The sequence below is a fragment of the Erinaceus europaeus genome, chromosome 12, assembly GCF_950295315.1.
Source record: "Erinaceus europaeus chromosome 12, mEriEur2.1, whole genome shotgun sequence".
Taxonomy (NCBI): Eukaryota; Metazoa; Chordata; class Mammalia; order Eulipotyphla; family Erinaceidae; genus Erinaceus; species Erinaceus europaeus.
This window is the reverse complement of record NC_080173.1, coordinates 66,957,243-66,984,183: the sequence shown is the minus strand read 5'-3', so window position 1 is coordinate 66,984,183 and position 26,941 is coordinate 66,957,243. Positions and strand designations below refer to the sequence as shown.

The 26,941-nt window shown below is 38.6% G+C and overlaps 1 protein-coding gene across 12 annotated transcripts in view; it reads left to right on the top strand.

Moving 5' to 3' along the window:
* BCAS3 (BCAS3 microtubule associated cell migration factor) overlaps positions 1–26,941 on the top strand; it is a 654,611-nt gene that overhangs the window by 303,404 nt on the left and 324,266 nt on the right. For all 12 annotated transcript variants that reach the window (XM_060203882.1, XM_060203884.1, XM_060203878.1 and 9 more), the window contains 3 exons: positions 4,794–4,894; positions 7,647–7,843; positions 21,265–21,362. In XM_060203882.1, the coding sequence (XP_060059865.1) occupies positions 4,794–4,894; positions 7,647–7,843; positions 21,265–21,362 (396 nt within the window). The remainder of the gene's footprint in view (positions 1–4,793; positions 4,895–7,646; positions 7,844–21,264; positions 21,363–26,941) is intronic.

The following is a 26,941-nucleotide window of genomic DNA, read 5'->3' as shown; positions in this document are numbered from 1 at the left end:
TTCCATGTATATTGTATATTGTAGAGCAAAAGTGATTAAAACAAATGTGGCATTGGACCAAAAACAGGCACTCATACCAGTGGGACAGAGCAGAGAGCCCCAAGATAAAGCACATACTTTCGGAATTATGGTATATGATAAAAAAGCCAAAACCATTTCAGTGTGGGGTGGGGGTTCAGCAAGTCATGTTGAGAAAACTGAATAGCCACATGTACAAGAATGAAACTAGCCCATTCTTCAACACCACAGCCAAAATTAACCCAAAGACATGATAGACATGAGACCTTAAACAACAAAATATAAAGAAGAAAACATGGATGAAAGACATTACAACCTTAACAGTAAAGATGTACTTGGAGACTCAGCCCCTTGGCAAGGAAAACTACAGAAAGAATAAACAAATAGAACTACATTAGGTTAAAAAGCTTCTACACATTGATAGAAATGTTCACGGGGTGGTGTGGGGAGAGGAAGTTACACACCTGGTTAAGCACATACTGTATGGAGCACAAGGACCTGCAGAATCTGTGTTTGAGCCCCCACTCCCCACCTGCATTGGCAAAACAGGTCTATCTTATTCTCTCCTTCTCTACCTTTCTCTCCCCTCTCAATTTCTCTCTGTCCTAACCAATAAAATGTGGCGGTTGAGGAGAACATGGCCACTAGGAGGTGTGGATTCTATGTATTGCTGGCACTGAACCCCAGCAATAACCCTAGTGGCAAAAACAAAAAGAAAAGAAAGAAATGCCCACAAGGTTGAAAAGGCAACCCAGTATCTGGGAGAAGCTATTTGTACAGCATACATTTTACAAGATTGATGTTGAACATTTGAAAGAAGTCATACAGTTCAACAACAACAAAATAAACAAGGCAGTATAAAAGTGGTCAAGAGAACTGAATAAACTGTTCTCCAAAGAAGACACTCAGATGGGGCTGGGTGGTGCCACACCCAGTTGAGTGCACATGGTAACATACACAAAGATCAGGGTTCAAGCCCCCATCCCCACCTTCAGGGAGGGAAACTTCACATGTGGGGATGCAGTGCTGCATGTGTGTGTCTCTCTATCTAACTCCCTCTCCCTTCTGAATTTCTTTCTGTCTCTGAGATTTGGGAGTCTGAGGGATCTTATGGTATTTGTTATTAAGAATTTATTATCAAATTTCGTTATTTTAAAAAGGACAGGTGTTCTTGGGGCCATGGAACCTTTTACAAACACACTTATTGCTCTTGCAATAAGCAAAAAAAAAATTTTATGAAGATATGTGAATATTGATTGTGATTACTTTGGTGGTTTTCTTTTTATTTCTTTATTGGAGGATTAATGGTTTACAGTTGACAGTAACATACATGCATAACATGCCCACATAACAATACAACCCCCACTAGGTCCTCTTCTACCTTCATGTTCCAGGACCTGACCCACCTCCCCACCCCTGCCCACCCCAGAGTCTTTTACTTTGGTGCAATACATCAGCTCCAGCCCAAGTTCTGCTTAATGTTTTCTCTTCTGCTCTTGCTTTTCAGCTCATGCCTGAGAGTCAGATTATCCCATTGCTTTGGTATTTTTTAAGACTAATTTTTAAAAATTTTTACTTATAACATGGAAATATTAACAAGACCATAGGATAAGAAGGGTATAATTCCACACAATTCCCACCCCCGGTATCCAATCCTCTCCATTGAACACTTTCGTATTCTTTATTCCTCTGGGAATATGGACCCAGGATCATTGTGGGATGCAGAAGGTGGAAGGTCTGGCTTCTGTAATTGCTTCCCCACTGAACATGGACATTGACAGTTGGATCCATACTACCTCCTGCCTCTCTGTTTCCCTAATGGTGTGGGGCTCTGAGGAAGTGGGGCTCCAGGACACATGGGTGGGGTCGTCTGCCCAGGGAAGTCTGGTTAGCATCATGGTAGCATTTGGAACCTGGTGGCTGAAAAAGAGTTAAGATAGAAAGCAAATGAAGACTTCCAAACCTATATATTGTCCAGACTGTTCACTAGAACTCCATGGCCAAATATCTAACAGCATCCTAAATACCTACAACTGAATGTATTGTGGATATTTTCAATTTGCTATCTTCTTTCAACTTTGGATTTTCTACTCAATCTTTCTCTTTCTCTATTTTTACCCTAGTTGCTTCATTATCCTTGTGTCTTTTTTCTCCAGTATCTCATGACTTCACAAAAGTTGTGATACTGGGTCACATGTGATGGATGTCCACCAATGAAGAAGTGATTTGTTATGGCCACTGAATATTATAGATCAACTAAAAGACAGATTAAGAACTGCATTTGACAAAATGCAGACTATTGGTAGTCTTGATAAGAGATGTCTTACTGACCTAGTAAAATTGTAATCTGTCCAGGTTCATGACAGTGGAAGAGAACCTAAGTCAAGAGTGAGAATGTTTTGCAGACTCCTGTCACCAGGAGATGAGAAATTGTATACATATGTCAACAACTGTACTGTAAATAATAAACCCCTCAATAAAATGATAAAAAAAAAGATAGAAAGCAGAACAAATTGTTGACTAATCATGAACCTAAAGGCAAGAATATTGCACATGAAGATTTGGGGTCTCTGTTTTGGAAAAAGCTAGTAGGTCTATTTTAGGTATATTCCAAGGGGCCCATGACTTTACTAGTTTTTGCCGAAGCCTGACATCCAGTATGCATGTGGACCCAAGTTATTGTCTGGGGAGATGGTGTCATAGTTGGGAAAAGGACTAGGAAGCTGGATCAGGGAAAAGAGTAGTTCCCAAATATGGGAAAAGTATCTAAATATTGTTAACTGTAAACCCCATCGATTTGATCTGGGGCCCATATTCAGCACAGGAGCTTATGTAATCTCTCTATCCCTATAGGTCTGAGCTCACATTCTGCAGTCATGGCTAGTGCTTGGGTATTCTTAATGCTATCATTTAAAGTTACAAGAAATGGCTTCCCACCTGTAGGAAGGTCACTTCACAAGCAGTGAAGCAGGTCTGCAGATGTCTTTATCTCCTCCTCTCTTCTCCTCCTCTCTCTCTCTCTCAATTTCTCTCTGTCCTATTCTATAAATTAAAAAAAAAAAGAAGAGAAAAAATGGCTGCCAGGAGCAGTGGATTTGTAGTGCTGTCACCCAGCCCAAGCGATAACTCTGGAGATAGACATGTAGAAGTGTGTGCACGTATCTCTAGCAGAAATTAGGAGACTTTCCCTCCCTCTTCATCTACATTCTTTAATAAGCATTTATTTTCCCTCCTCCTCCTTCCCATCTTTTCTTTTTCCCTCCCCCTCCTCTTCTCCCTCCCCCTGCACTCCCCCCACATCCTCTATTTCTCCCCATTAGGCCATTGCTTTCTTTTCTAGACATTAAAAGGAGACTGTGTATATGGACATTATCTATGCCCTTTTTTTCAATTAAAATTACTTTAAAAAGGGGACCAGGTGGTGGCCCACCCAGCTAAGCACACATAATACAAAATGCAAAGACCTGCACAAGGATCCTGGTTCGAGCCCCAGTTCTTCACATGCAGGGGTGTTCCTTCAGGAACAGTGAAGCAGGTCTGCAGGTGTCTGTCTTCCTCTCCCCTTCTTTGTCTTCCCCTACCCTCTCAATTTCTCTTTGCCCTATCCAAAAGGAGGAAGAAAATGACGACAGGAGCATGCAGGCACCAAGCCCTAGTGGAACTCTGGAAGCAAAAAAAAAAAAACAACTTTAAAAATAAAGATTGTGGGGAGTCGGGCGGTAGTGCATCAGGTTAAGCACAGGTGGCGCAAAGCGCAAGGACCAGCATAAAGATCCTGGTTCGAGCCCCAGCTCCCCACCTGCAGGAGAGTCGCTTCACAGGTGGTAAAGCAGGTCTGCAGGTGTCTATCTTTCTCTCCCTTTCTCTATCTTTCCCTCCTCTCTCCATTTCTCTCTGTCCTATCCAACAACAATGAAATCAGTAATAACTATAAGAATAAAACAAGGGCAACAAAAGGGAATAAGTAAATATTAAAAAAGAAAATAAATAAATAAATAAATATTGTATTATCATACACAGAAAATTAAGCGGACAAGAAGATTACTCAGTAGATTTCACACTTTATCATATGAGAAGACCTAGGTTCAAGCCCTAGGCCACCTGTAGCAGTGCTTGCACAAGGGAAGCTTTTAGAGTGGTGGAATAGCGAGTGCTGTGTTGTCTCTCCTCTGTCTCCTACCTTCTGTCTTGAACAAAAAGATTCTACCTGGAATGGTGAAATTATGAAGCCCTAGTGACAGCCCTGATGGCAACAGAATAAATAAATAAATAGTGTGGACTTAAAAAAAAAAAAGTATTTTATGTTCAGGTAGTATTTGTTCCACAGTGGGAAATGAATTTTTGTTGAATCATCTTATCGTTTTGAGTATATAGACTTTGTATAAACTGAATTTTTAAATTTTGGACCTGTATTAAATCACTGAAATATCCAACAAAATAATTTATTAATGAAGAAAGTGTTAAAAAATAAAAGTGCTTTAGCTTAAGTATGCATTTTATATGCCTGTGAAATTGAGATAGACTGTTAAAGAATGTTGCCTGAAATTTGTTTAAAAAATTTCTTCTCAAATTATAGGAATGACATCAGTTAATTTCTTTGAAATAAACCCTGTAGACTAGTAAATACACCAGTAACTACATATCAGAGAAGCATCACTGCTCTGTGACATACTTGTGCTTATAAATTACCATATTACCCAGAATGGTTGCGCCCACACTCATTTTTCCACTGCATGGAATAAAGTCATTTAAATATTTTTTTCTGTCTCTTACAGTGGTTCCTCCTGGAAGTCCTGGAACCATTACTCGGCATGGGTCTTATGACAGTTTAGCTTCTGACCATAGCGGACAGGAAGATGAGGAATGGCTTTCTCAGGTAAAACTCGAAAATACTTAGTTTGCTAAAGTGAAAGAAAGTAGAATTTCCTGCTTTTTAATTCTTGAATTAAAAAATAGTAATAGCCACTTCCACTCTAGGAATATGGGCTTAATTAGGAACACTTTTACGATCACTGAGTTGTCTTTCCACATTAAGAACATCTCATAATACTTCTGTGGAATTAGTATGTTTTACACACAGCCCTATATACAAATGTGTGTTGTGCATACATTCAAATTTGTATGGAAGACTTAAAATGTCTGTCTTTCAAATAAACCATTTATATTCCTTAGAACTTTAGACTTTAAATGAACTCTTTGCACTAAAGTATGAATGGCCTTCTTAAAACAGTTAAGCTAGTCAAGAATCTTCAGAAGAGAGAGTATGGTATGTGTGGTCAATATTTTCTGAAGATTGAGCTCTTACTTTCTTTGGCAATTCGGCATTTTCCTACACTATGTGATGTTGCTTTCTCTGGTCTCTCAACCAGTCCTGTGAAAGTTTGGTTGAGCCCTTCCTCTCTTAGCCCTGCAAAGCTGTCTTTAACTCAAGGACTTGGAGATAAAAGATAGTTGGGCAGATTTCAAAATGATGCGATCACAGATGACTTCATTAGAAATGCTGTTATGTCTGCCTCAAGTCTGACATCATTTCGTGAAGTTAGAGACCTGTCTCAGATTACCAGTCCAGCAGCTTTTCATCAGACAGGTTCCTCATTGGGGGCGGGTAGAATTTCATTGCCCTTTTAGGTGGGGGTAGCCTGAAAAACTAAAGGTAACTTAGAAGGTGGAGAATCTAATTGTTTCTAGGTAACATACATTTCATCACACCTAAGATATTCACAGGAAGCTCCTTGAAGGGTGGATTAGTGCTTTAATTTCTGGCATATGGAGGGGCATCCTTTCTTGAGAACACCACAAAAAGGTCACACACACACACACACACACACACACACACAATGCTGGCAAAGAAACCACTGTCCTTCACTTCAACTTTTCAATTAGAAAAAGGGGTAATGTGTGCTGTCAGTGTGAAAGTATATACAATATGTTTGTACTGCACACAACAGGAAAGTGAACAGGAACATCTGGCCATGGCCTTAGTGAAATTACACAGGCATCTGTTTACCTCTCGGCTCTGTGACACTGATGGTTTTGAGTTTAAAATACACAGCATGCTTTATCTGTGGCCTAGTTTACATTGCAGAATAAAATTATTTGAATCAGAAATCACTGTCCTAAATCTGTGTAGTTTTCTCCCAGTGATTAGTGGGAATGTGAGTATTGTTCCAAGATCCTGATGTTTTTGCCCTTTAGGACTTACAAGCATAGAACTGCACTCTCTGAACCTTTTCAGTTATGGTTTGTTAAGAATTAATCACCGCATCAGAGACATGTGATGGAATATAGAAGAAGTCAGGGCAAAAATAAGGCACATGGGAAGTATTTCTTATAAAGTATGTACACAGACATGAATGTCAAAATTGCAAAGTATTTAGAAATAATGTTTTGCCAGAGGTTTACTTATTTTAGTCTCTTATTCAAGTTGCTCATTTGTAAAATGTCAATAATGTGTTTATTTTTAGTTTTTAGCCAGTGTCTTTTGCTCTCTGCTTAAGTCTTTAAGATATTTAATATAGGGTGTCGGGTGGTGGTGCAGCGGGTTAAGCACACATAGTATGAAGCACAAGGACCCATGCAAGGATCCCTATTCAAGCTTCCAGCTCCCCACCTGCTGGGGGGTTGCGTCACCAGCAGTGAAGCAGGTCTGCAGGTGTCTATCTTTCTCTCCTCCTCTCTGTCATCCCCTCCTCTCTCCATTTCTTTCTGTCCTATCCAATAATAACTACATCAATAACAACAACAATAATAACCACAACAATGTTAAACAACAAAAGAGGAAAAAAATAGCCTCCAGGAGCAGTGAATTCGCAGTGCAGGCACTGAGGCCCAGAAATAACTCTGGAGGCAAAAAGAAAAGAACAAAGAAGTGTTTAATATAATATGGGCAAAAGTCATTACCCCCTCCAAACATGAACTTCACAGAGGCTTTTGATATTACTATTTTGAAGGACTTAAAATGCCTGTGTGTTTGTGGTAGTTGAGAAGACAGTCTGATACTGTGATGATAATTTTGAAGACAAATCTACCCTGACAAAAGATATGCAGAAATCTCTTCATTTAAAAGTGAATTTTTGTGGATTTCAAGAATATTATGATATAAAATGTAATTGTGGAAAGAATATTGGGTTTTGAAAATTATTTCAGACCTTTTCTCATCCTTGGATAGTTTAAGAACAACTTCAAGTTTGTCATGAGTGTGATTCCTTAGTGGAGGAATTACTTTAAACCTATGGACTGAAAGATGTAGTAGTCAGTGTATACTCCTGACAGGCTAAGTATTATCTGGAATGCAGGAAAAAGGGAATCATTAAGTCTAGGAGCCAGACAACTGCTCCTATTAGTCTCTAGTGGTGTTTATATGTGTATGCATGTAACATGTGAACATATGCTTTTGCAGCTGTGTGTATCATATGAACATATGTATACATGAAATGTTTTTTGTTTACTTGGGAGAAAACTAGTACTGTATAATGAATACCTTCTACAGTAGTAGAGGACCTGTCTTACTTGGTTACAATGAACTTCTGACATTATATGGATTCTCAGGGATGGAATGGGTGGAATCAAGTGTAAAGTTCTTAAAGAGGAAACAGAGCTACATTTAAATATTTCCTAATAAATTCCAGGTAGAAATTGTAACCCACACTGGGCCCCATAGACGTCTGTGGATGGGTCCACAGTTCCAGTTCAAGACCATCCATCCCTCAGGCCAAACCACAGTTATATCATCGAGTTCATCTGTGTTGCAGTCTCATGGTCCAAGTGATACTCCACAGCCACTTTTGGATTTTGATACAGATGATCTTGACCTTAACAGTCTCAGGTAAGAAATAAGAACTAGGGAGTGATTTGGACTGTATTTTTAAAATATATTTTATTATTCATTTAATAATGATCGACCAGATTGTGGGATAAAAGGGGTATAATTCCACACAATTCCCACCACCATTTTCACACTCTGTCCCCTCCATTGGAATCTTCTCTATTCTTTATCCCTCTGCAAAGTTCATACTCCCAGAGTAATCTGTCTTCTATAATTGCTTCTCCGCTAGACATGGCCATTGAGAGGTCAGTCCATACCCCCAGCCTGTTTATCTCTTTCCATAGTGGGGCAGAGCTCTGGAGGGCACCTGGAGAGGTGAGGTTCCAGGACTCATTGGTGAGGTCATCTTCCCAGTAAAGTCAGGTTGGCATCATTGTAGCATCTGCAGCTTGGTAACTGAAAGGCATTAAGATATAAAGTAGAATAAATTGTTGAGTAGTCAAGAACCTAAAGGTAAGAATATAGCAGATGATATTTTGGGGGTATTCATTTTGGAAGAAGGTAGGAAGTCTATTTTAGGTATGTTCCAAGGGGCCTATTCCAAGAGACCCCTTACAGAGTGGAAGAAGATCTTCACATGCCGTATATCAGACAAGCCACTAACAACCAAAATATATAAAGAGCTCACCAAACTCAGAACAATAAGAAAAAAAGAAAAAACAAATGATTCCATCCAAAAATGGGGAGAGGGTATGAACAGAATATTCACCAAAGAAGAGATCTAAAATGCCAACAGACATGAAAAAATGCTCCAAGAAATTGTCAGTGAAATGCAAATAAAGACAACAATGAGCTACAACTTCACTCCTATGAGAATGTCATACATCAGAACGGATAGCAATAACAAATGTTGGAGAGTTTGTGAGGGCAAAGGAACCCTCCTGCACTGCTGGTGGGAATGTAAATTGGTCCAACCCCTGCAGAGAACGGTCTGGAGAACTCTCAGAAGGCTAGAGATGGACCTACCTTATGTTCTTGCAATTCCTCTCCTGAGGATATATCCTAAAGAATCAAACTTACCCATCCAAAAACATCTGTGTATACCTATGCTCTTAGCAGCACAGTTTTTAATAGCCAAGACCTGGAAGCAACCCAGATGTCCAACAAGAAAGGTGTGATACATGTGAATACTATTCACCTATAAAAAATGATGAATTCACCTTTTTTCCCTCATCTTGGTTGGAGCTTGAAGGAATCATGTTAAGTGAGATAAGTCAGAAAGAGAAGGCTGAATATGGGATGATCTCACCCACAGATAGAAGTTGAAGAACAAGATCAGAAGAGGAAACACTCAGGAGAACTTGAACTGGTTCTGGTGTATTGCACCAAAGGAAAAAGACGCTGGGTTGAGGCAGGGTCCTGGAACATGACGGCAGAGGACCTAGTCGGGGTTGAATTGTTATGTGAAAAACTGAGAAATATTACGCATGTACAAACTATTGTATTTTACTGTCAACTGTCAACTATTAATCCCCCAATAAAATTTTTTTTTATTAAAGAAAGGATTAATTAACAAAACCATAGGGTAGGAGGGGTACAACTCCACACAATTCCCACCACCCAATCTCCATATCCCACCCCCTCCCCCGATAGCTTTCCCATTCTCTATCCCTCTGGGAGCATGGACCCAGGGTCATTGTGGGTTGCAGAAGGTGGAAGGTCTGGCTTCTGTAATTGCTTCCCCGCTGAACATGGGCGTTGACTGGTCGGTCCATACTCCCAGTCTGCCTCTCTCTTTCCCTAGTAGGATGGGTCTCTGGGGAAGCTGAGCTCCAGGACACATTGGTGCTGTCTTCAATCCAGGGAAGTGTGGCCGGCATCCTGATGACACCTGGAACCTGGTGACTGAAAAGAGAGTTAACATACAAAGCCAAACAAATTGTTGAGCAATCATGGACCCAAAGCTTGGAAAAGTGGAGAGGAAGTATTAGGGAGGTACTCACTGCAAACTCTAGTATACTTCTGCTTTCTTACTTTGGTGCCATACTCCAAACTCAGTCAATTTCTGCTTTGCGTTTCTACTTCTTTTTTTTTTTTTTACATGCATAACATCCCCCAGATTCCCATTTAGCAATACAACCCCCAGTATTTCATTCATCATTTTTCATGGACCTGTATTCTCCCCACCCACCCACCCACCCACCCCAGAGTCTTTTACTTTGGTGTAATACTCCAATTCCATTTCAGGTTCGACTTGTGTTTTCTTTTCTAATCTTGTTTTTCAACTTCGGCCTGAGAGTGAGATCATCCCGTATTCATCCTTCTGTTTCTGACTTATTTCACTCAACATGATTTTTTCAAGGTCCATCCAAGATCGGCTGAAAACGGTGAAGTCACCATTTTTTACAGCTGAGTAGTATTCCATTGTGTATATATACCACAACTTGCTCAGCCACTCATCTGTTGTTGGACACCTGGGTTGCTTCCAGGTTTTGGCTATTACAAATTGTGCTGCCAAGAACATATGTGTACACAGATCTTTTTGGATGGATGTGTTGGGTTCCTTAGGATATATCCCCAGGAGGGGAATTGCAGGGTCATAGGGTAGGTCCATTTCTAGCCTTCTGAGAGTTCTCCAGACTGTTCTCCACAGAGGTTGGACCAATTGATATTCCCACCAGCAGTGCAGGAGGGTTCCTTTGACCCCACACCCTCTCCAGCATTTGCTGCTGTTACCTTTTCTGATGTGTGACATTCTCACAGGAGTGAAGTGATATCTCATTGTTGTCTTGATTTGCATTTCTCTGACAATCAGAGACTTGGAGCATTTTTTCATGTGTTTCTCGGCCTTTTGGATCTCTTCTGTGGTGAATATTCTGTCCAATTCCTCCCCCCATTTTTGGATGGGGTTATTTGTTGTCTTGTTGTTGCCCCCAATAAAAATTTTAAAATCCCTTATTTTTAGCAATTGGTCAAGATTTATTTAGTTAAGAATATACATACCAGGCGCAGTGTGGGTTTAATTTGAGAATGTGAGAAACCTGCCTAATTTTTTCTTAAAGATATATTTTTTTATTTTATATAGAATAGTGATTCATATGAGTGAGAAACAAGTGTACCACTCTACTATAATCCATTAAACCCTCCCTCAATAAAACAATTAAGAAATAAATATGGCCTTAAACTAAACAATAGATGAGATGAACTTAATAGATAAACCCAGAAACTTTGTTCCCCAGAGAAACAAATACACCTTGTTCAAATGTACATGTAATATTCTTGAGAATTGGCCATATGTTGGCACTCAAAAACAGTTTTAGCAAACCTATGAGGATTGAAATTCTAACAAGTGTCTCTTCTGAACTCGTTAATAAAAAGAAAATGAAGAAAGTCTGAATAATACTTGGGTCAATGCCAAATAAAAAAAAATGAATTATAACAATTACCTGAGACAAGCAAAAATAGACAACCTATAAATTCTATAGGATGCAGCAAAAAACAGTGTAGAAAGGGAAGCTCATAGCAACATAGGATCACTTTAATAAAGAATTAGGATCTGTTTTTTTTAAAAATATATATTTATTAATAAGAGAGGGGAGGGGGCAGAGAATGAGAACCAGAACATTACTCTGTTATTTGCAGTTTCAGGGATAAAACTAAAGACGTCATTCTTTCAAGTGAAATGTTCTACTCACTGAGCCACCTCCCATACCACAATAAGAAGGATCTTAAGAAAACAACATTACTGGGAGTCGGGCGGTAGTGCAGCAGGTTAAGCACACGTGGCGCAAAGCACAAGGGCCAGCATAAGGATCCCAGTTTGAGCCCCTGGCTCCCCACCTGCAGGGGTGTCGCTTCACAAGCGGTGAAGCAGGACTGCAGGTATCTATCTTTCTCTCCCTCTCTCTGTCTTCCCTTCCCGACTCCATTTCTCTCTGTCCTATCCAACAACAACGACAACAACAACAACAACAATAACTACAACAGTAAAACAACAAGAGCAACAAAAGGGAATAAATAAAAAAAATATTTTTAAAAAAAGAAAACAACATTACTGATAAGGGAACTAGAAAAAGAGCAACAAACACACTAAAAAGTTAGTTGACAGAGTGAAATAATAAAAAGAAAAGCAGAAATATATGAGTTATATTATATGTATATATATATATATAAACCAATATATATGTAGAAACCAAGAAGACATTTAGAATAAATTAACCAAAGTCGGTGAGTTGTCTTTGCAATGAAAACTATTAGACATTGTTAAATAAAATAAATAAATAAATAAATAAATCTTGTGTCCATAGGTTGAACCATGTTGGTAAAATGGTCTTCCCTAAGGCAGTGAGTGTATAGCTTTAGTGAAATCCCTGTCTTCAGATTCCCAGTGACATTCTTCAAAGAAATAGAATAGTAATTACAAAGTGTGTGTGCCAAACACACAGACACACACACACACACACACACACACACACACACACACTTCTCAGAAGGGTCACATTTGTCATAATGCAAATAAATGTTCATAGAAGAGGAAATACTTGTATGTGGAGAGAAATCTTTGGGAATTTGCTTTTGTTCATGTTGTCTCTAAAACTAGACTACTCTATGATAAAAAGTCTCTTTCAAAAGATTCATTGTTAAAATTTATCTTCTTAATGGGCTCTGGCAGTGACACACCTGGTTAAATGCACACATTACAGTGCCCACCTGCAAGGGAAAAGTTTCATGAGTGGTAAAATATGACTGGAAGTATCTTTGTGTCTCTTTCCTTCTCTATTTCCTCTCCTTTCTCCTTTTTTTTGAAAATTTTTAAATTATCTTTATTTATTTATTGGGTAGAGACAGCCAGAAATCAAGGGGGATGAGGGTGATAGAGAGGGAGAGAGACAAAGAGACACCTGCAGCATTGCTTCACCACTTGCAAAACTTCCCCCTGCAGGTGGGGGCTGGGGGCCCAAATCCGGGTCCTTGAGCATTGTAACATGTGCCACCACCCAGCCTTGCTTTCTCCATTTCTATATATATCCCATAATGAATAAATAATAAATTTACAAAATAAAAATAAAGTTTGTGTGCAATTACAAAAGACCTTGAATAGAAAAAAAAAAAAAAAAAACAGCTCTGATAGATGAAAAATAGTTACTAAGTTCTTTAACTTCAAACTATGGAAAATTAAAAAGTATCCTACTGGAATAAAAGCATATTCATGGAGTAGAATAGAAATAAACTAAAAATAATAATAATAAACCCACACATCTATGAATATCTAATATATGGCAGTGGAACCAAAACCATAAATTCGGATAAAAGAAAATCTCTTTACCAAATAGTGTGCAAAAGTGGGCATCTACACATTAAAGAGGGAGGAGAAGAAACTTAGTGGGTGGGGTTGGAGTGGCACACCGAGTTAATTACACGTAGTACTATGTGCAAGGACTGGGCTCAAGCCCCCACTCCCCACATGAAGTAGGGGCACTTCACAAGCAGTGAAACAGGGCTGCAATATCTAGCTTTCTTCCTCTCTGCCTCCCTCTTTCTTAATTCCTCTCTATACTATTGAATAAAATGGGGGGAAAGAAAAGGGGAGAAGTGGCTTCCACGAGCAGTGGATTGCTAGTGCCATCACACCAAGCCCCAGAGGTAACCCTAGAGGTGCAACAACAACAACAAAATAAAATAAGAATAAAAATAGAAGAAAGCAAGCAAGGAAGGAGAGAAAGAAAAGAACTTAACCACCATCTAAAACCATGCACAAAAATTATCTCAGTGGATCCCAGGCTTGAATTAGAGCTGAGAGTATGAAGTATATGAAAGAAAACATACATGCTGCTCTCCAGGATCTGAACACGAGAGATTCCTTTGGAGACAACCCTATTGTCAAGAAAAATCGCATGAATAAACAAATGGAACTATATGGAGTTAAAAAGATATTCTGTATCAAAAGTAACTACCACAGCAAAAGGCAACTTGTCAAATGTGAGAAAATATTTTTTTTACATTACTCATCCATGAATGGAGTGATTTTTAAAACCTAAACAAATCATAAAACAACAAGCTAGCAAGAAATGCAGTTAAAAAAAAAAATCGAGCCAAAGGTCTGAAAAAAACACTTTTCCAAAGAGGAAATGCAGATGGTTCACAGGCATGAAAAAATGCTAAGAGTCACTTATTATTATAGAAATGTAATTAGGTGCAGGAAGAAGGAAGAAAAATAATTGAAAATCACAACGAGATCCTGCCTCACACTGGTAAGAATGGTGTTCATCACAAAGATTGTGAGCACTTAGAGGTAGGCGAGATAGCTTATCAGTAATGGACACATTTTATTATATGTGAGGACTCAGGTTTGAGTCTCTGGTTGTCACACAGGAGCACCACAGAAAGGGGAAGCTTCATGAGTGATACAGTGGTGCTTAGTGTCTTTCCTCCTCTCACGGAGTTTCTCTGGCTATCAGGAGGTAGGGGCTGAGAAGTAGGGAAGGAGTCAACTGAGAGTGGTAGAATCCTGCTAGCACACAGACCCTTCAGCAGGACTTTGGAGGATATGAGGGGAAGAAGAAAAGTTAAGATTGGAAACAAGTGCTTACAAAGATATGGAGAAAAAGGAACTATTTTACTCTATTGTTGACATTGCAAAATTGTATACCCCGTTAGTGTTAAGTGAAGATTTCTTTAAAAAAATTAAAATTGAGTAGCCCAGAAAGTATTACAGTGGCTAGGGTACTGATCTTGCCTGTGCCAGAGTGATACTCTGACTTTTAAAATTTTCTGTTTCTATCATTCATAAATAGACTAAATCTTTAAAATATATAAATAAAAATTGAAATACTTTAGGATTCTACAATACTATGTATCCAAAAGAGGCAAACAAACAAACAAAAACCACTTAATTCCTAAGGATACATGCACCCTTATGGTTATTGATGTACTATCCTTAATAGCCAAAATACAGAAACAGAGGAAATGCCTAAGGACATATTACTAGATAAAGAAGTTATGGCATATATACATAATGGAATACAATTTAACCTTTATAAAAGATGACTTGGTGTTGTTTAGAACAAAATGGATGGAACTTGAGATATATTTGCAAGTGAAAGAACTATATAAATTTCACTCATGTGTGGAATGTAATTTACTGAAACAAATGAACTTGCAATAATAATCATTTCCAAACTGACTCTTGAACTCTTGGAAAACTGTGATGGTAGTTGGAGGAATGGTGGGGACTTGAAGACTGCTGCTTTCAGTGGAAGGTTGTCTTTGGTGTAATGACACAGGAACTTTTCAGTGATGAGTTGTATAGCCACACATATAGATGTTAAATTCTGCTCTTAGCCATTTGATAGTATGTTAAGTCAGTAGAAATATAGTTTTGGGAAAAACAATACATCACCTACAGTAGTTTGTTTACTTATATATTATTTTGCTTAACTATCACAAGATCCTTTTCTCCCCTTCTCTCTCCTCTCTCTCCTTTCCTTCCCTGTTCCTCTTCTTTTCTTTTTTCTGATGACTTGACCCAGTACCTTCCCTCCTTCACCCAACCCAGTTTTGGGGAAAGGATCCCCCACTCCTATATGTACAACATTATTCCCTTGTCTTATAACATCTTCCAGCTTGCTTAGCTACTTTTTTTTTTTTTTTTTTTACACCTTAGACAGTCCTTCATCTAAGATCTCTCTAGCTTGTTTCTTTTGGCAGAGCTATGTTCCTGAAATCCTTCCAGAATTTTCCATGGGGACTTTCCTTTCTTTATACTAAAAAGCTCCCAGTTTTTGTGTTGTAAATGGCTTTCAAATTTCATTAGAATTTTGCCGGGTTTTGTCAGACACATAAAACTTGAGCATCTTTTGCATTTGATTGCAGATTTCTAATTGTCTTTTGATTGAATTTGTCCTTTCATCTAGATGTTGAAGCCTACAGGCTCTTATAGCTAAGATCTTAACTCCAGGTAGAACACTGGTTTGGTGGAAAATTTAGATGGACTTCATCACTTCAGTTACAAGTGTCTTGTTAAATACCATTTTAAGGTCAGCATTCAAATAGAAATCCAACTCTTTGTGTTTTGGACATTCCTATTTACTGTTTCCCAATCCATCTCTTACTTCTGTTTATTTTGCATAGATTTTTTGCATGATGACACTACTACTGTTTACCTTTTTCTTTTTTAATAATTGTGAAACCTTTGTTTAGATATTTTGGTTTAGTTGATGTCTTATACACAGTACTCTGTTCTGTACCCCATAAAATATCAATAAGAATTTTTTAATTTTATGTTATTTTAACGAGACAGAGAGACAGACAGAGAATCAGAGCACTTCTCAGCTCTGGCTTATGGTAGTGCTGGAGATTAAACCTGCAGCCTCATAGCCTCAGACTTGAAAGTCTTTTGCATAACCAGCCCATCAGTAGGAATTATACTGTCTCCCCAGCCCATCAGTAGGAATTATATGGTGCTATGACAAATACTTCTCTGCATCCTAATGAAAAAGAGGGACAGGTAGGCATATGTTGGTTGTCATATCACTCGGGAATCAGGTATGACTTAACATGACGATTAACAATAAAAAATTGGGACCCAAGAGGTAGTATATATATATATATATATATATATATATATATATATATATAGAGAGAGAGAGAGAGAGAGAGAGAGAGAGATAGATATATAGGCAGATAGATATAGATAGATAGATATAGATATATATAGATATACAATATACCTCAGATAAAGGACTAATAACTAATAGTAATAACAATAACTAATAACTAATAATATAACAATATATTTCAAATAAAGGACTAATAACCAAAATACATAAAGAGCTCAGAAAATTTAACACCAAGAAAAAGCAAACCCATTAGAAACTGAGGCAAGGACTTGGCCAGAAACCTCAATGAAGAAGAAACCCAGCAGTCCAACAAGCACATGAAAAGGTGCTTAAAGTCACTGATCACAGAAATGCAAACAAAAACAGCAATGAGATACCACTTTTCACCTGTGAGAATGTCATACATTAGAAAGGACAGTAACAACAAATGTTGGAGAGGATGTGAGTAAAGGGGACACTTCTGCATTCACTGTATATTGATCCAACTTTTGTTGAAAATAGTCTGGAGATTTCTCAGAACACTAGAAATAGGCCTACCCTATTTCTCTCCTGGGGATTTACTCAAAGGAAATAAAACACCTATCAAAAAAGATCTATAGGGAGTCAGGCGGTGGCGCAGTGGGTTAAGCCCATGTGGCGCAAAGCGCAGGGACCGGCGTAGGGATCCCGGTTCGAGCCCCCGGCTCCCCACCTGCAGGGGAGTCGCTTCACGGGCGGTGAAGCAGGTCTGCAGGTGTCTATCTTTCTCTCCCCTCTCTCTCTGTCTTCCCCTCCTCTCTCCATTTCTCTCTGTCCTATCCAACAACAAAGCAACGTCAACAATGGCAATAATAACCGCAACGAGGCTGCAACAACTAGGGCAACAAAAAGGGGGAAAAATGGCCTCCGGGAGTGGTGGATTCATGGTGCAGGCACCGAGCCCAGCAATAACCCTGGAGGGGAAAAAAAAAAAAAAGATCTATATATACCTATGTTCGAAGTAGTGTAGTTTTTAATATCCAAAACCTGGAATCAGTTCAGATGTACAACAACAGATGAGCTGCTAAAAAAAAAAAACTGTGGTGTATATATACATGATAGAGAATTACTCAGCTGTTAAAAATGAGGTTGCCAGGGCCTGGCAGGAGTGCACTGCCAATAGTTCACCAGGTTAAGCGCACATGGCGCGAAGCTCAAAGACCAGTGTAAGGAACCTGGTTCAAGCCCCTGGCTCCCCACCTGCGGGGGGGGGGGGGGGGTCGCTTCACAAGTGGTGAAGCAGCTCGGCAGGTGTCTTTCTCTCCCCCTCTCTGTCTTCCCCATCTCTCTCTGTTTCTCTCTGTCCTATCCAACAACAGCAATAACAACAGCAATGGCAACAATAACAACAACAAAGGCAACAAAATGGGGAAAATGGCCTCCAGGGGCAGTGGATTCATAGTGCAGGCACCAAGCCCCAGCAATAACCCTGGAGGCAAAAAACCAAACAAATAAAAAATGAGGTTGTCACCTTTAAAACATCTTGGATAGAACTAGAGGATATGATGTTAAGAGAGAGAAGACAAAAGGAGAAAGACAAATACCAAATGATCTCACTTAGAGGCAGGACTTGATAAATAGGGACAGCGAGAGTAAGCATGAAATAAAACATGTAATGGGCATGTTGTGTTGCATCAAAGCAAAGGGCTTGGTTAGAGGGAGGGAGGGATGGAAGAGAATGCGGGTTCCTGGTGAGTAATGAAACTGTACTCATGTCTCAGTGATTGTGTTGTAATGAGTTAACCTCAATAATAAAAAATGAATAACTCTTGCTTCTATTGATTGTATATACTCGTTTACTATATTCAAATCTGGTTCTCAGTATAGGATAAAAATTTCTGCCTAGGTCATACACAGACTTTTCACATTCTGAGCTTTTATTACATAGTCATTCATTTTTTTGGTTCTTTTTAAAAAAATTTTTATTTATAAAATGGAAACACTGACAAGATCATAGGATAAGAGGAGTACAACTCCACACAGTTCCTACCACCAGAACTCTGTATGCCATTCCCTCCCCTCATAGCATCCTTATTCCTTATCCCTCTGGGAGCATGGACCCAGGGTCATTATGGGGTGCAGAAGGTGGAAGGTCTGGCTTCTGTAATTGCTTCCCCAATGAACATGGGTATTGACAGGTCTATCTATACTCCCAGCTTCTCTCTCTCTTTCTCTAGTGGAGCAGAGCTCCAGGGAAGTGGGACTCCAAGACACATTGCTGGGTTCATCTTCCCAGGGAAGTCCGGTTGGCATCATGTTAGCATCTGCAACATGGTGACTGTAAAATAGTTTAGATATAAAGCAGAACAAATTGTTGACTAATCATAAACCTAAGTGCAAGAATATTGCAGATGAAGATTTGGCGTCTCCATTTTGGAAAAAGCTAGTAGGTATATTTTAGGTATATTCCAAGGGGCCCATGACTTTACTGGTTTTTGTCTGAACCTGACATCTCATAGCAGGTGGACTCAAGTTGTTGTCTGGGGAGATGATGTCATGGCTGGAAAAAGGGCTAGAAAGCTGGATCAGGGAAGAGAGTAAGCCCCCCGAAGTGGGAAATGTGTTTAAATATTGTTGACTGTAATTCCCATTGATTTGATCTGGGGGCCATAGTCAGCATAGGAGCCTATGTAAACTCTGCATCCCTTTAGGTCTGAGCTCACATTCTGTGGTCACAGTAGGAACATTCCAGGTTGCACCAATTTCAGGACCTATCTTCTTCAGGTGGCAGGTAGAGTATGTTATCCAACCTTTCTGGGGGATGGAACAGTCTCTACCATTGTTGATGCACATTGAGTTCCTATATGGGCCCACAAAGGGGTCCATTATGTTGTTACTGATGGAGATGACCAGTGACGATGGAGAGAGGGATCTAATCGAGGTCTAGGCCCATCATGTCTATGTGCGAGTCCCAGGACTCCCTGACTAGGGTCTCAGATGATGGGATGGCCTGATAATGACTAACAAGCCATGATTAATGTATGCCAGTCTCTTGACCTTACTCACCTTTTGTAGTCCTTACTCTGATAAGGTTAGCTTTGGAGTGACTGAGGGAAGTATAATAGGAGGTAGGTAAGGAGGATATCTAGGTCTCAGTAGAAACTATTTAATTAGGTACTTTATGGTGTTGTTTTAGGTTTATCTACTTGTTTACTTCATTGACTTATTGTCTCATTGCAAACTATTGTGCACTTTTGCTTTCAGGTATATATTTTGCTCTAATTTATGGATACACGTGTACATGTGCCCTATCCCATGGGACCTGGTCTATACCTAGGTTTTGGGGCTTTATTAGGAAGTGAACTACCCAAAATGGAATTAAGGAGTCCTATGAGAAAGGAAAGGTCTCACCCAAATAATGAAGCTGGAGGGTATATATTAGTTTTCTTTTACATCAGTTGTGAATTTACATGTGCTATTCCATATATCTGTATAGGCCTTGTAGTTCATATTTTATTTGTTTGTTACTAGACCCCTAAACAAATTAACATCAAACAACTATTTATTGAATGAATGAATTTTCAAAAATACATGTTTACTTTGTTATAAGTTTTTTTAAAGATTTAATTTTTTTTATATTTTTATTTTATTTTATTTATTTATTCCCTTTTGTTGCCCTTGTTGTTTTATTGCCCTTGTTGTAGTTATTATTGATGTTGTTGTGGGATAGGACAGAGAGAAATGGAGAGAGGAGGGGAAGACAGAGAGGGGGAGAGAAAGACAGACACCTGCAGACCTGCTTCACCGCCTGTGAAGGGACCTGCCTGCAGGTGGGGAGCCGGTCCTTGAGCTTAGCGCCACCTGCGCTTAACCCGTTGTGCTACAGCCCGACTCCCTTTTGTAAGTTTTGTATTCCTCTTATTTACTCAGGACTTTTTACATCTTTTATTCAAACACATGTATTTATGTTGATAGTATTAATCTAATACAGCTGGAAATAGTCCCTTGGCATTTATAGATTTATCATCCTTAAGAAACTTGAAATTGCTTGTAGTAAATTGCAATTTTGCTGAGACTGTTACTGATACTTATGTGCTAATTGACAATTTTATGACTGTAATTCGGTTAGTTTGTAATGATAGTAGCTAAACCCTTGACAGTCAGATCCCATCACAACCTTTTTGTCCTATGTGATATAGATAGTGTTTTTAAATATGTTTTTTAAGGAATTACTACTTTTTTTTCTATATAGTTTCACTGCCTTTTATAGAAGGCATTATTAGCAATGACATTCTTTAAGAATTTGAAAATTCACAAGACCAGAGAGATAGTCAGATAGTAGGGTGCCTTGCCATAGTTGTCCCGTGGAGTCAAACACAGAAATGTGTAATATTAATACCCTTGCTTCTCTGCACTGAATGAGATACTGAAACAGTTGACTTAATAAATAAGTCTCTCTAGTTGCATATGATGCCAGGGGGAAACTCTGATGTTATGGTGTTTTTTTTTTTTCTATATGAATGGGAAAAAAGCAGGGAGCAGTGACAACGTGAAGATTCACATAATTCTTAATAACTGTCTCTACAAAAGTCAAAGGTTTTGATATTATTTTGTTTCCTCTCACATTCTACTTAGTTTATCCCCTTTTCAATTATTGTCAGTTTTTCAACCCTTTTCTTAAAAAGTATTGAAGAAAGACTTTGGAGTGTAGAGAGTGCTTGTTGTGCTTTATCCATGTGTAAGAATTAGCAAGTGCAGCTTCTGTTTGTGTTGTTGTAGAATGAATAGTTCTTTAATGGGTTGGACTAGTCCAGCATTCCTGATTTAAGATCTGTTGTAGCCAGAGACAGTTTAATGCCAGTAACATATGTGAATTGAATTAAATTAAATTAAATTTCATTGCAGGATCCAGCCAGTTCGCTCTGACCCAGTCAGCATGCCAGGGTCATCCCGTCCAGTCTCTGATCGAAGGGGAGTTTCCACCATGATTGATGCTTCCTCAGGTAGAAAACCACCTCTGAAATGTTTATGGGGGTAGTTTTATGTATTTTGAATTTCTTTTCTTGCACAGTGTAGAGGCTGAAACAATTATTGGGGGGTGGCGCATATATATGTATATGTACATATTTACATATGTATATGTACATATTTACATATGTATGTAAATATATGTTAAAATAATGCCCGCTGCTTAGTTCTTGTTAAGATTGGTGAATGATGCTATGGAGTTGGCACTTGATTAAATGTAATGAACACAGCATTGAGGGCTACAGGGTTGATGACTGCTTTGCTTTGATCTCGGAAATGTGGAGAAGCAACCTTGACAGAGAATGTAAATACAATATATGGATTCAATTTACTCGACCTGTTGAGTATCAAACTGCTTGGTTTGTGGAAGTAGAGAATCCAAATGCTGTACTTTGAATGGTTTTATTATTGAAACCATGAGAGTTAGAAATTCATTAACTTTAGTCTTTCACATTTATTAACATCTATCATTGGAACTAAGTCATGGAGATGTACAGTTAATAGAGTAGTAATAGATATTTACTTTGGTGGGTGATATGCATTAGTTTCATAAAACTGTTTCTGGCCAGTGCTGCCAAATGTTGCAGCTCTGGAACATCTGAAGGTAGGATACAAGAGTTTTATTAAAATAAGACCTTTTACAAATAGAATTATTAAATACTCTGCTAGAATTATTAAATACTCTGCATTAGTAAAATAGTTGAGTCAGAGAGGACTTTAATCCATAGCAGTTTCAAAACCCTTGGAGACTTCTGATTTGATTGAAGCTTAAACTGTGAAGGAAAGTAGAAACAAACACAAAACTGATTTGTGAAGGTCACTTTTAAAAGACTAAAGCTCCTGTTTCTGATTCTATCTTGGTATATTTTGAAATTTGAAAGATAATTAGTTTTGTACATTTTCTTGGCTCTTTGATCTTTTTGTCAGTGAATTGTATCTTCTGTCTGATTACGTTGTCTATGTCCAGGATTGTGCTTTCATTTTTTCGTGTGTGCCTCCATTTTTAATGTTGCTGCATGTTAGAAGACTTATACTTGTACCTGTGTTTTAGCTTGGCAATCATAGTTGTCCCATGGAGTCAAACATAGAAATGTGTAATATTTCTGTGCTTGCTTCCTTGCACTGAATGATATACTGAGACAGTTGTCTAAACAAATAAATCTCTCCAATTGCATATCTTTTAAATTTTTTGTTTATTTGTTTATTTTGGATAGAGACAGAAAGAAATTGAGGAGATAGGGAGGGAGAGAGAGAGGGAAGAGAGAGAGATGCAGTGCTGCTTCATCACTTAAGAAACTTCTCCTGGAGGTGCCAGTTGGTAGTGCAGCACTTTAAGTGCAGGCAGTGGCAGCACAAGGATCCCGGTTCAAGCCTCCAGACTCCTCACCTGCAGGGGAGTTGCTTCATAAGTGGTGAAGCAGTTCTACAGGTGTCTCTCTTTCTCTGCCCCCCTCTCTTTCTTCCCCTCCTCTCTCAACCCCTCTCTGTCCTGACCAATAACAATAACAATAATAGTAACAACAAGGGCAAACAAGGGCAACAAAATGGAAAAAATGGCCTCCGGGAGCAGTGGATTCATAATGCAGGCACCGAGCCCCAGTGATAACCCTGGAGGCAAAACAAACAAACAAATAAACTTCCTTCTAAGTGGGGACCAGGGACTTGAGCACAAGTCTTTGTGCATAGTAACATTTTGCTCAAATAGGTGTGCCACTACCCAGCCCTTTCCAATTGCTTCTGTCTAAAGATGCTAAGAAATCTGGAATGACATAATTTACAGTTAATCCCATAGGTTTATGCTTGCCTTAGTCCTCTTTGTAATTGGATTCATTTCATTGAAGATGTCTTTAAAATTTTATGCGGAAAAGAGTTCTGCCAATATTTTCCTCTAAGTATCTGATAGTTTCTCGTCTAACATTTCTTAAGTTCTACCTGTAAGTGAGATCATCTTCTCTTTTTGGCTTATCTCATTTTTTTCCTTCCTTCCTTCCTTCCTTCCTTCCTTCCTTCCTTCCTTCCTTCCTTCCTTTTTTTTTTTTTTTTTTTTTTTTTATCTCTGGGGCTCAGAGCCCGCACTGTGAATCTACTGCTACTGGAGGCTGTTTTTCCCCTTTTGTTGCCCTTGTTATTTATCATTGTTGTTGTTAATATTATTACTGTTGGATAGGACAGAGAGAAATCAAGAGAGGAGGGGGAGACAAACAGGGGGAGAGAAAGATAGACACCTGCAGACCTGCTTCATTGTTTGTGAAGCAACCACCCCGCAGGTGGGGAGTCGGGGCTTGAACCGGATCCTTATACTGGTTCTTGCCTTCTCACCACGTGCACTTAAATTACTGTGCTACTGCCTGGCCCCCTCAACCCATCTTTTAAGTTAATAAATAATATTTTGTTGGGGAAACCTTATCTATTGTATCTAATTGGACCACTGTTATAAGTATTATTTTTAAATTTATTTTTAGTTAATGATTTAATATTGACTTACAAAATTATAATAGGGGTATGATTCCATATCCCACCACCAGAATTCTATGTCCCCATCCCCTACTACTGCTGTAGTTCTCCCAATGTCAGAGATATGGCCCGACTTTATAACTATCTATATCTATCTATTATAACATCTACTTTTATTTCAAAAATATATATTTTTTTGCCACCAGGGTTATCCCTGAGGCATGGTGACTGCACTGCGAATCCACTACTCCCAGAAGTCATCCCCTCCTCCCCTTTTTTTTCTATTTTGTTTGATAAGATAGAGATATTGAGAGGGGAGAAGATAGAGAGGGAGAAAGAAATATAGAGACCTGCTTCACTGCTCATGAAATTCCCCTCTGCCCCCCGCTGGTGCTCAAACCAGGGTCCTTGTTCATAGGAATGTGTGCACTCAACCAGGCGCATCACTTCTCACCCACTCCACTATATATATACTCTTATATTTATATGAGAGGGGGCGTTTGTGACTTTGGCATATATGTCACTTGGGTATGAAGCTCAGGGCCTCATGTCTGCTAGCTCAGTCTTCTTCCTCTACCTGTTGCACCACCTCCCAGGTCACCAGATGTCCTTTTCTATTGATTTTTAACAAGATAGAGGCCAAATGAGGCCAAATGTTTGGGGTTCTTTGTAGAAATGAGTTTATGCTATAATTCAGTGAGTTTTTTTTTAAGGTAAAATGAGTTTAATACATCTTGTAATGTTTCATTTATTTATGTATTTATTTTGGAGAGAGACAGATAAATTGAGAGATGAGGGGGGAGATACAGAGAGAGAGGGAGAGAGACATCTGCAATACTGTTTTACTGCTCAGGAAGCTTTTGCCTTGCAGATGGGGACTGGAAGCTTGAACATGGGTCTTTGTGCACTGTAATATATGCTCTCAACCAGGAGTGCCACCACCTGGCCCCAGACTATAATTTTTTTTTTTTTTAAGATGAAGTGCTTATCTAATTGTGACTCATGCTTGGGGGCAGTATGTTTACCTGGAGTTTTGATGGTCTTTGTTTAGAGATACAACCAGTGTGGCAGCTTCTCTCCGAGAGCTTTATTACTTTGTACTACTGTCAAACATTTTCTCTAATCTGCATACATTTTTTCCCCTTATTAGCATTTGTAATTTTGGCACAGCATAAAATTCTGTGTCTTCAGAGGTATTTGAACCAGATCCTTGTTATTTCTGTTTAAGCATGTGTAGTCTCAACAGATCTAGAACTGATTTGTAAGTAGATGCTATTCCCATGACATGTTTTATTCGATCATTGGTGATTCAGAAGGCACTTTTCTATTGAGGATATTGCGTTTAAGTAATTGTGATATTATATTATTGACTAATGAGAAGATTTTTATGGAAATAAATTTTATGGAAGTTTTCCCTTAGACACACGTTACCTAGAATAAAAAACCAAGATTCGTAGGAAATGCTGTTAGTTTTGTGTCCAACTCATTAATATAAGGATCTCTGGTTTATACATACTGTTTCAGAAAGTATGTCTGAATTAGCTCTTTTTTTTTTTTTTTTTGATCCATGTTTATTGTTGGGCTCAGTGTCTGCATTACAAATCCACTGCTCCTGGAGGCCATTTTTTCCTATTTCGTTGCCCTTAATGCTGTTGTTATTGCCATTGATATTTTTTTGGATAGGACAAGGAGAAATCGAGAGAGAAGGGGAGACAGATGACACCTGCAGACCTGCTTCATTGCTTGTGAAGCAACCCCCCTGCAAGTGGGGAGTCGGGGGCTCCAACCACGATCCTTACACTGGTCCTTGTGCTTCGCGCCATGTGTGCTTAACCCATTGTGCTACTGGCCAACCACCCAGATTTTTTCTTTTCTCTGTACAGTCCTTTTATCAGGGTGTCTAAGAATTCCCCTTATGTGTCATTTATAACCCTTGCCCTTCTTTTGATAAGGGTGAAGACAGTCTGAAGAGGAAACAGGTAGCTGTCAGTATACTGTTCAAATTCTATTTCCTACTTTGTTGACTGGTATTTTCATTCCAGGATTTACATATTGTACCTCTTGAATAACTTGGTAGTCATTCTCATTTATTTTGAGACTTCAAAACAAAGAATCTGGAATATCTGGTTCATTCTGAATTTGCTGATTCATTGTTTTACTAAGGAAATTGATGAAAGAACTCAGAGCAACTAAAATTAAAAAGAAACTTATTCATTCCTGGCTTGTATGAGGATCAGGTATCTTGGTTAAGCTGTACTACAGTAAGTGGTGGCAGGAATGACTTTTTATGCACTTCAGAGGAAGATGACAGGGGAAGAAGTAAAATCATGACAATAAGTAAAATAATTTTTAACAATTAATGGTAGGCTTTGATGCCTGTGATATCAGTGTTACACCAAATATTTCAGCAAATAGGGAAGTAGTTGCATATGTACTATCTGTTGTTATCCTAGACTGGACTAATGGTTTTGCTGTACAATTGAAATAAACTACATTTATATGAAGTAATCTAGAATCTAAAATCATGTCTTGTAAATTATAATTAATTTAGAAGAGAATTTTTCAGCACTTGTATTTTTCTTAGTATCAAGATAACTTGCTTATTGAAGAAAATTATATACTTAAAAATCCATGTTGGTTTTATTTAATTGACCCTATTATGACCATCTATACCTGCTTTATGTATTTGGCATTGAATCTATCCCATTTTTAGAAAAACAAGTACTGCTCAATAAAAAAGTATGATTGGTTATATAGAAAGGAGCTTATTTAAGCAATCAATTATTGTAAGAACATTCTTCTAGAAGTATGTTTTTATTTCACAGAGATTTTTCTGATGCACTGGTGAAAGAATATTTGTAAAGCCATTTTTCATTTACACTTGCCATTCCAACTGGAGGCATACAAACTTAGTTACTATTTCTTAAAAGTCAGGAGAGAGGAAGGGCTGGGGCGGGGGGAAGTAGAGGTGGAGGGGAGGCACAAGATAATGTCATGGTAAAAAGCAGAGATTTCTAAGACCTAGGCAATCTACCACCGGTAAATCACTTGGCTCCATAATTATGAAGCTAGAGCGGAGGGGGCAGGAGATAGCTCATTC